The following is an 11,085-nucleotide window of genomic DNA, read 5'->3' as shown; positions in this document are numbered from 1 at the left end:
AAAGTATTTCAAATCCATCTGTATATGAATGTTATTTTTTGGTTCTTTGTTATAATTGGCCAAAAAAAAAAAAGTATTTCAAATCCATCTGTATATGAATGTTATTTTTTCATTCTTTGTTATAATTGGCCAAAAAAAAAAAAGTATTTCAAATCCATCTGTATATGAATGTTATTTTTTCATTCTTTGTTATAATTGGCCAAAAAAAAAAGTATTTCAAATCCATCTGTATATGAATGTATTTTTTCATTCTTTGTTATAATTGGTTTGCACAACAAAAGATGGTGTTTTCTTTAAATCGGTTTGATTGTAAAGATATTTCCATAACTGTTTCAACTCAACATTTCTTTCTAAACGCCAGTTCATAGGTAACAGAAAATATAGTAGCCTAGTAAAAGTTTTGATTTGTCTTTTGGAGGTTGTGGTCTTACATTAGCTTGCAGATACTGAACAACTGCGTTGGTTCCCATACGGTTATTGTTGTAGGTTTCAGGTAGTTATTTGTGTATGATCTGGAAAAAGCGAAACAAAGGGTTGTATTGCGTAGTTTCTCAGTTAATGGCACTTTAGTTACTGCTACGTTTTTAAAAGAAACGATTTCATGAATCTCTACTTTGATGTAAATTTTGTTTGTTTTAGAGCAATGCCACATTCAGCTATCTGCTGTGTTTTTTGCTTGGAATCGAACCCCGGATTTTAGTGCCGTAAGGCCTTAACCTTACCGCTGTCTCACCGGCAGATCTGGCACAAACTGCTGAGAATCGAAAGGTCCGAGGTTTGAAACAATCCATATGAATATGTCTTGCTCTTTCAGCTGTGGATATATTATAATAGCTACAGTTGATATCATTATTCGATCTAAATAGCCAGAAAAACCCCTTTTCACGGCTGGTGCTATTGATTGTTTGTTTTCCCTTTCGTCAGTAATTTACAATTAGGGATGGATAAACTTGAACCTTTAAGTTTCTGACCCGCCATTTGTACGCTCAAGTGGAAAAATTAGTTTCCTAGTTTTCTTAATATTGAAATGAATTTTTCACTGTTTTATTTATATGTATATGTGTACACGAGTAATCACATAAGTAAATTAATTGTTGTTGTTGTTTTAGTTCCATGAAGAGAAAGATCACGGTTTTGGAAACAGCGTGACCTCCTGCTTAGCTGTGTTGCTATGTTTGGGATGCGTTCAAGCTATTGTATTACCAAGGTGAGTTTAGTGACTGTAAAGTTGTAGGGTGAAGTAAATAGAAAGCTAAGTAGCCATGATCTCTTTTAGTGTATACATTATAACACGTAACTAAAAAGTCTGGGAGCTTAATGAACATGATCCTTTTTATGTTAAGTGTAGTAAAGCTGCATAAGGAGTTCCAAGTCTAAATTTTTTATAGATCGAAAGACTTAGATACCCGTGATGGGCACAGCAAAGATACTCCATAGTGTAGCTTTGTGCTTAACAATAAACAAACGAACAAAGACCAATAAAACTATAAGACATTCAGACTTTAAGGTTAATAGTTTTATCTCGAAACACAACTCATGCTCATTAAAACTAAGGTTTGTACTTTCCCTGACTACCAACTAAGTATTACCCTACGTTAACACAACTGCTGTTTGTGAAAAACTGTATAATTGCTCGTGACGTTTGATTAAGTTATGTCTATTTTTTCCTTGATAGTTACATAACATGGTTTGATAACATTGACGAAGAACATATGATTTATAACATTCTGACATTTATTAGTTGCATTTCCCAATTTTTGAAATATTTTCACTTAAACGTTAGAAATTATATTTACCTTGAAAATTAATAACTATAATTAGGTATTATTTAAATTTAATTCTAAATTATATTGAATAGAACAGAGAAATTTATCGTACTTTCTGTGATAAGTTATATCAATAATCCTACCTCACGTGGCTTAGTGGTAAGTCTGAGGGCTTAAAAGCAAAAAAAAATCGGTTTCGATACCCGCACTGGGCTATCTTGAATAATAGTTTTATAGAGCATTCATAAGTGACAGAACGCCCAAATGATTTGGATCATTGATTTAGCGGTTTGTGCTTAATAACAAAGCGACCAATCAATAATCCTAATCATTTGGGCATCCTGCCATCTATGAATGTTCTATCAAACTATAATTCAAGAAAAATGTCATAAATTAGAATGTAATTCTGAACATATATATAAGAACTTTATAAAATACTTTTAAACGATAAAAATGTAAAAGAAAGGCTATGACTTATTATTATATTTAATTAACACAAACTTAATCTCATCCAAAACAAATTTTGAAGCAAGTGCACGTTTTGAAATACTTGGCTTCCATTGCCACTGCAGGATGAGATTAGCAGAAGTGATGCGGAATTTAGAGTATATTTCACACTCTGGCTACTTTATATAGAAGCAGTATCGTATCAAGAATATGATCCATATAAATCTTTGAGCAGCTTTGATCGGACTTGCTTCAATACTGAGGTCAAAACATGGGCTATGTAGAAGCGACTGTCAAAGGCTAGAGAGTTTACTACAGAAAGTGTGAAACCAATAAATCGATTTAGGCCTGGCATGACTTGGTGGTTAGAGTACTTGACTCGCAAGCTGTGAGTCGCGGGTTCGAATCCCTTCATCAGAAATGCTCACTCTTTCAGCCATGGGGATGTCATAATGTTACGGCCATGAATTGGCGGTGAGTGAATGTTGACTAGCTACCTTCCCTCCAGTCTATCACTTCAAAATTATGATGGCTAGCACAGATAGCCGTCGTGTAGCTTTGCACGAAATTCAATAAACAAACAAACAATGAATTGGTTTCTTAGAAGTTTGATGTACAATGTCATCTCTTTGCATTTGTCAAGATAATTAAAAACGTGATGAAAAAAATGATGGTTTCATGTCACTGGTCACATGGACGGAAAACATAAGAAATGGATCTTTGATGTCATTACGTTCAACATGTCTTTTAATATCAGACATGATCTCTTTTAGATTTAGATCAGGTTTGTCAACAAAAGAGGCTATAATATAATCATCTTTATTTTTGTAAAATTATTTGAACATAAAAAATTATTTTTTAAAGGCCAGTTATGACGAAGTTTTGATTATTATTATGTTAAAATTAAATTATTTATATATATATTCCTGTCACATCTCTAAAAATTATCAAGAACTATATAAGAGAAATCGATGTATCTAGACCTATTTATTATGATATAATATGTGGATAAAGTACCAAAACATTGCCATACAATAGTACCTGCTCCTGGTGTCTGAGCGATTTGTTTATGTTTTTAAGCGCAAAGCTACACATTGGAGGTCAGGCTGGTAGCCCCCATCATCGAACATGCTCGCCCTTTCAGCCGTGGGGACGCTATATTGTGATGATCAATCCCACTTTTTGTTGCTAAAGAGTATCCCAAAAACTGGAGGTAGATGGTGTTGACTGACTGCTTTCCCTCTAGTCTATCTCTTTAAAATTAGGAATGGCTCGCGCAAAAAAACGCTCGTGTAGCTTTGCGAGAAATTCAATAAACAACGAATCAAACACAAGCTACACAATGGACAACCTGCGCAATTAAATTCGCTTAAAAACCAAACAAGCAATAACAAATGAATGATCAAGAAAAACAAATTATTTCTTAATTATAAATGCATTATAGTCGGTATTTGGCTCCATGTGTAGCTGTTTAAAATTAAACACTTTGATTATGAATAGACAAAACCTTCTACCTTCGAAAAACGCTTTGGTTCTCATACTGTGAGAAATGTATATTTATGAAAGATGAAGCTTTGCAGATGTCTAAAGCAAATGCCTCTAACACTATAAACCATAAATATCTAGGTTACGCTAATGTTTTCTATGGGATTAAGTTGAAGACAACTCAAAAGTTTTCCCTTAAACTAACCCCAAAGAGTCACTAATTGTTAATATGTGATCTTAATAAATAATCTATAAGTCGTTTATACATTCTTTACAGCCAATATTATATTTAATGCGATGCACAAGCGACGCTTTCTCTTCACCCATTAAATGTTAATTTAAATTTAAGTCACGCAATGTGTACCTACGTGTGACAGGCCATGACACTCCATACCCACATGCCATGGCCCTTGGTACCCATTTATACATGTGCTATATCTGATTCAAATATATTTCTCAATTTCAACGTCTTATGTAAAGCGATGTGTTTAGTTTCGTATGGGCGTATAAACATCTTTAGTATTTATTACTAAATTTTCCTGCGCATTATTAGGGAGGTAAAATGAAAACAGAAACTTGAAAGTGCGCAACTATATAGCGCGCGAAGAATCCAAATAGAGAAACACAAATCAAAATGAAACAAACAGGATTAAATGTGATTAATTTCAAATAATTGTTTTTAAATAAGTATAAATGATTCTTAAAATGCACGTTTGTCTGTTGTCTTTTTTAATTTCGCGCAAAGTTACACGAGGGCTATCTTCGCTAGTTGTCCCTAATTTAGGGGTGTAACACTAGAGGGAAGGCAGCTAGTCATCACCACCAGCCGCCAACTCTTGGGCTACTCTTTTACCAACGAATGATTGGATTGACCGTGACAGTATAACGCCCCCACGGCTGGAAAGGTGAGCATATTTGGTGGGACGGAGATTCGAACCCGCGACCCTCAGATTGCGAGTCGAGCGCCCTAACCACCTGGCCATGCCGGGCCGATTTTAAAGCTCTTAGCTGTTTATTACTACTATATGATTCTGCCTTGAATTTTCATGATGATCATCAACGTCCAATTTTCATGTCTAAGATCAATCAACATGGGGTCTTTACAACGTACATTAACCGAACATAGTTGCAACTTTTCCAACAGATTTGTTTCAAATGAGTTTATTGACAAAGTAGTAACTTTCAACAACCATATACTTCCATTTGCTGAACATTCAACCTTATATGAAGATCATTAACTTAGGTCTTCCACACGAGCAGGTTTATATTGATGGCCCTTTTTATGATACTTCAATATTTAATGCGGAGACGAAATTTTCAGGGTTAGTAATTATTTTGATACTTTGATTGTTTTTTATTGGTGAATGAAGCAATATTTCACAATATGAACGTTCCTACATAGTAGAATAAAATTTTTCAATGAATATATGGGGAATCAGATATTACTGGGTAAATAACTTATCATTAAGATAAATAATTTTCTTTATTATATAAACTTGGAAATATGTAGTAGATTGATACAGATATCCAATCATTAATGTGTTTTTTTTTATCTGTACAGTAGAAAACTTTAACTTCCTTTTAAAAATTTGAATCGTTTTTTTTTCTTTAATTATCACAGATTTTGTGTTTTGGTACTTTCTAGAACTATTGTGTTGGTTGTACTGTTTTTAACTGCATTTATATGGATGACCGTTATCTTATAACATATTTTGTCTTTTGGTATTTTCTAGAACTATTGTGCTGGTTGTACTGTTTTTAACTGCATTTATATGGATGACCGTTATCCTTGGCCTGGTGTTGGCTGCAAAATCTAAGGTGAGGCGTTATATATATATTGACGTTTAACAGCTTCTCACTACTTTTTAAATGGCGAAAAAAATCATAATGCTAAATAAACTTAGTAATATCAGGTTTACTAATAGTTTATTAGTACTTGTTACAGAATGTATGCAATTAAGAGTTTATTATTTTTAAACACATTTAATATCAATATTGATGCATGTCTTCTATAATTGATTTTTAAAGTTACAATGAACTATCTTGCGGAAGAATTGTGTTCTTATGACTATCAATAAGTAATCCTTCTTTTCAAAACATAAGATTACGACTTTATTCTGGTTCTTTTGCATAAAATAAAGTTTGTTTTTTTTTTAGTTGAAAAGAAACCGTGTTTCTTTCATGAGTATAATTAATCTTTTGGGAATTGCTGCACGTGAAATGGGGGGGGGGGGTATTTAATAACACAGTCGTCTTCATTAGGAAACTAATGACAAAAAAAAATTGTAAACTGTGATATATTGATGTCCCGCTGAAGCTGCTGAGCTGAAAACGTAATTACTTTCATTAAACAGCAGGTTGTTAGAATATTTATATCATAAACTGACACAGAGATGCCAAAATTAATTCACTCTTCTGATGTCACGTATTTCAAGTTGAAGCTACACTGACTGTAACTTAGCTTATTTATTACAACCTGGGTTCCAGCTACTTTTTATATGATTAACAAAGTTTTGAAAATATCATGTCTACACGATATATATATATATAATGTAGTATTTCCAGTAAAAAAAGTTTATTCATTCCAAGCCATTAGAAAAGAAAACTTAGACTTTTGTGTTTTCATTAACTTGGTTCATCTTATACGATTCAGTTGTTTTTAATGTTGTGTTTATTTAGCAGTATGAATCACTTTAATATTATGCTTCTGTATTATGGTTTACTTTCATTATTATGTTGATTATTACTTATACGTAACAATTCATTTAATTTCTTAACGTGCATTACCTAACTATCTACATGTTTGATTTAATTTATTGGCAAAAGATTCGCACTGTGCCCCATCCCCTCAACCCCCAATGGCTCAGCGACTAGTCTGAAGGCTTGTAACACTAGAATCTGGGTTTCGTTACCCGTGGTGGGCAGAGTACAGATAACCCATTGTGTAGCTTTGTGCTTAACAATAAATAAACAAACTGAAAACTATTTCTAAAAATTAATTTTGACATTTCGTTGATTGTTTACATTTTTAGATAACAAAAACTAAAAACATTTCCTTATAGATCACACTTACAATTACCCACATTTCCTTATAGATCAGACTTACAATTACCCACATTTCCTTATAGATCAGACTAACAATTACCCACATTTCCTTATAGATCAGACTAACAATTACCCACATTTCCTTATAGATCAGACTTTGTGGGTAATTGGAAGTCTGATCTATAATGAAATGTGGGTAATTGTTTTCCTTATAGATCAGACTTCCAATTACCCACATTTCATTATATATCAGACTCACAATTACCCACATTTCCCTATAGATCAGACTTCCAATTACCCACATTTTCTTGTAGATCAGACTCACAGTTACCCACATTTCCTTATAGATCAGACTTCCAATTACCCACATTTTCTTGTAGATCAGACTCACAGTTACCCACATTTCCTTATAGATCAGACTTACAATTACCCGGCTAAGCATATTTTAATTTTATGTTTACAGGTCATAACATGGGACGTTAGAAAATCTTTTATTTCCAGACTAGCCGCTACGGTTTTCGCCGTGATCTTGATATACGCAGTTGCTCAAGCAAACGTGGTAAGTATCGTAGAAAAATAGAATTCTCCTCACAAACGTAGATTCGTAAAAACTAATTTAGTAAATTATGTTTTGATTAATACTGAACAACGTTACTTAGAGTATTGAGCAGATCCTACTTTACATAGTAATGACTTACAAATATCATTGGATTATAATTTGGAAAGCACCAGACTGGTGTGTCAGCGCTAATGTTTATATTAGTCCTTAATCAGTTGGTGTATTTAGGTTCTATAGCTTAAAAAATCGGTTCGTTATTTCCCTTAGGTTTAATGTAGGAAACTACGCTTTTTAATTGACTTTGTCTATATATAAATATTTATGAACTTTTCTTATTTATGTATGTAGGCTGTGCGTGATCTAGTGGTTAGCATGGATCTGAGGTTTGAGACGTAATGCCGCTGAATACGTGTTATGAGCGCATTGTAAGAGTGACAATCAATTCCGTATTCGGTGCTGATGGCTGGCTGCCTTCACTCTGGGCAGTAATATAAAATTATACCTGAACAATAGAATCCCACGGGCTCATGAGGTTCCATTCAGATTGAAAATTCCTTTTTTTCTGTGTTATATATATATATATATATAGCAGTAGTCAATTAGTCTCTAGGCAGTTGATAGGATGAAAGTCGACTTTTTATAGTGTTAGTTAAAATTATATGTTTTTCCCACCATATGTATATATATAATAATTGTTGATAAACGTTTTTAACATTTACTTTCAGCGCCAGACATCTTAGTGAATTCTTATAACAATGAAATAGTTGGAGCTGTAAGAAACCATAATTTGAAAATGTGTTATTTTCAATTTCAGTGATCACAACTAAAGCACGTGCAAAGATAGTAAAGTTTGTTTGTTTTTTTATTTCGCGCAAAGCTACACGAGGGCTATCTGCGCTAACCGTCCCTAATTTAGTAGTGTAAGACTAGAGGGAAGGCAACTAGTCATCACCACCCACTGCCAACTCTTGGGCTACTCTTTTACAAACGAATAGTGGGATTGACCGTCACTTTATAGCGCCCCCACGGCTGAAAGGGCGAGCATATTTGGTGTGACGGGGATTCGAACCCGCGACCCGCAGATTGCGAATCGAGCGCTCCAACCACCTAGCCATGCCGGGCCCAGATAGTAAAGATCCTGTTAAAAAAACGTTTCTGACAATAATGTTTATTCGATAATCAATTCTGATCCTGATATTTGTTTTCGTAGTCACTTTTATCAAATACATCTAAACAAAATTACGTATGTTAGAAAGTCGATTTTATTTTTAAAGTGAAATGTTTTTACTCGTGAATTTTTTTACTTTTACTGATATTATTAATGGATACATATTTTTGTTTCACATTTGCTCGGACGAGAACATTTTAAAAAATATACATATGTCTTTAAGCATGATTCAAAACAATTAAAGATCCTCAAATTTTATAACGCTCATTCCAAGTAATTTAATCATGGTATGTTTATAGTAAATATTCTTTGTCGTTACTACTTTTAGGAATAATGTTCAGTTTTTAACCAGAATTAAATATATTTCGAGTTTAGAAATGTTTATGGAAACCAATTGAAAACACACTTCATACACCAACAGAGCTTGGAGTCGTGGGTAACTAAACTGCTTGCTGTTTTTCTGTTTTAAACCCGTGAACCAAAAATTAATTAGTGTCGCTAGCTTTATATGGTAAGGAAAATGAATGTTCGCACTTTGTTGAAATGTACATCCCGAAACCTTCTATAAATAGAATATAACCCAACACTAGGGGAACAGTTTTTGTTTATCAATAATGTACACCCGTCCAGAGTTGTTCTTGTTTAATTTTTTGGTCAAATATTTACAGACAAAAATGTAACTATTGTTTTTGGTTTTATTTACAGTTCTCGTGTGTTGCTGAGCCTGTTTGTGCGGAAACCACATCAAATGTCACACAAGCTCCACTGTATGTTGACCATCGGTCATGTCCACTACCCCAGTACATTGTCATCAGCTGCTGTCTTGCTTTCCTTCCCATAGTTGTATTTCTTAAACTATCCATTCTCCTCAAGGGGGCGCTGCTCTTACCTATGACTATAATCTACTGTCTGATTACTGAGTTAACACATGCTCCACTCTTTGACTGTTACGACGTGCGATTAAGGTTGGTGAAAATGTTGCAGAGAAAAATTTTGATATGTTTTTACTGAGTGGTTGTAAAATTTATTACATAGAAAACAAATCTAACAACCCAAACGTTTGACTGAGTATTTTGTTATCTTATTGAACACAATAACTCATTCCTCAGGGTCTAGTAACAAAGATGCATAATAAAAAACACCTATTAAAATATTATTGTTTGTTTATTATCCATATATGCCCGAATCTTAATGTTGGTTGACAACAGTATTGATCTCAGTACCATAAAGTATCCTATTAGGGGGGAATTGAACCCTCAAAAAAGTTTCAAACTCCTTCGAGCATAATAATGCTATTTACAATAAAGTTTAGATCCACACTAACTTAAATGGAAATTAGTTTCGACATTTCAAATGTCATCTTCAGTCCAACACCATTAAAAATTTCTTATCTTCAAAAAAGAAGTCTGCAGTATACGATAAAGAAAATGGCGTCTATATAGTTTCCTGCGAAAAAACTTATGTGATGAAACGAGTAAAAACTTAGATACCAAACTCACGAAAACACAAAAAAAAGATGTTAAAAATGGTCAAACAAATAATGCTATTTTTCTACATATAAGAGATTCTGATCGTAAAATAAGCTGAGAATCAGCCAAGCTAATATATATAGAACTATAAGTCATGTCAAAAGAAGAATTCCAGAAAGTTCGTTAATCCAAAGGTTGCCAAACTTCAATATGAAGGCCACTTTAAGTTGAAAGTTGAACTCCCATTCTGACGTCATATGCCGCTCAACGAATTGGAGTTTCCGTTTCAAAATAAACACTGTATGTGTTTTCCCCACAAACACATGTTGGACTGAAGAAAACATGTGAAATGTCAAAACTAGTTTCCATTTAAAGTTGGAATTTTTCCGTTAGCGCGGATCTAAACTTTATTGTAAATTACTTTACACGGTATTGTGTATTTACCTATTGTTAAGAATACTATTCTTTTGGTGGATCCACTTTCGATTATTTGTTTTTTCTTGCATCGAACAACGAAATACATCCTTTTAAAATTCGAAGTTTGTTTTTTGACTAATTACATGGAGCTTTTTTTAACCATTTTCTTAATAACACGGTTTTTATATATTAACGTGAGCACTGTTTAGTCCAGCACATTTTAATAATTAATCATTAGGTTACTTTTTTTTTACACACCCCACAGATATATTCCTTAAACAAGCAAGAAAGGCATACATAAGTCATGTTGAACAAACATGTCTGTTTGAAATCTTGTTAATAGGACGGTTAGCAGTTTCACTTGAAGGAGTTCAAGATCTCTGTTTGGGAATAACCAAATGTAATGGGTTCCTTTTTCAACAGATTTGTTGGTGTAGCTTCAAATTTTCGTATTATCAGATCATTCTAACTTTTCTCTGAGTGATTATGCCAAGACTACTTCCTCATCTCTCATTGATTATACTGTAGCTCGTGCACTTTATAGTTCTCTTAGACCACGTCCTCATCTCTCGTTGATTATACTGTAGCTCGTGCACTTTATAGTTCTCTTAGACCACTTCCTCATCTCTCATTGATTATACTGTAGCATTTGCACTTTATAGTTCTCTTAGACCACTTCCTCATCTCTCATTGATTATACTGTAGCATTTGCACTTTATAGTTCTCTTA

The 11,085-nt window shown here is 33.4% G+C and overlaps 1 protein-coding gene across 1 annotated transcript in view; it reads left to right on the top strand.

Annotated features, from left to right (window-relative positions):
- The window catches only part of LOC106462092 (Ca(2+)/calmodulin-responsive adenylate cyclase-like), a gene marked incomplete at its 5' end in the record, with an annotated part of 86,126 nt that overhangs the window by 60,284 nt on the left and 14,757 nt on the right, over window positions 1-11,085 (top strand). The window contains 4 exons of the mRNA XM_013921977.2: window positions 1,110-1,207; window positions 5,432-5,516; window positions 7,207-7,302; window positions 9,176-9,435. Coding sequence (XP_013777431.1) covers window positions 1,110-1,207; window positions 5,432-5,516; window positions 7,207-7,302; window positions 9,176-9,435 — 539 coding nt within the window. The remainder of the gene's footprint in view (window positions 1-1,109; window positions 1,208-5,431; window positions 5,517-7,206; window positions 7,303-9,175; window positions 9,436-11,085) is intronic.

This window comes from Limulus polyphemus, unplaced genomic scaffold (genome assembly GCF_000517525.1).
Source record: "Limulus polyphemus unplaced genomic scaffold, Limulus_polyphemus-2.1.2 Scaffold1091, whole genome shotgun sequence".
Classification (NCBI taxonomy): domain Eukaryota; kingdom Metazoa; phylum Arthropoda; class Merostomata; order Xiphosura; family Limulidae; genus Limulus; species Limulus polyphemus.
This window is presented reverse-complemented; position numbering and strand designations above follow the sequence as displayed.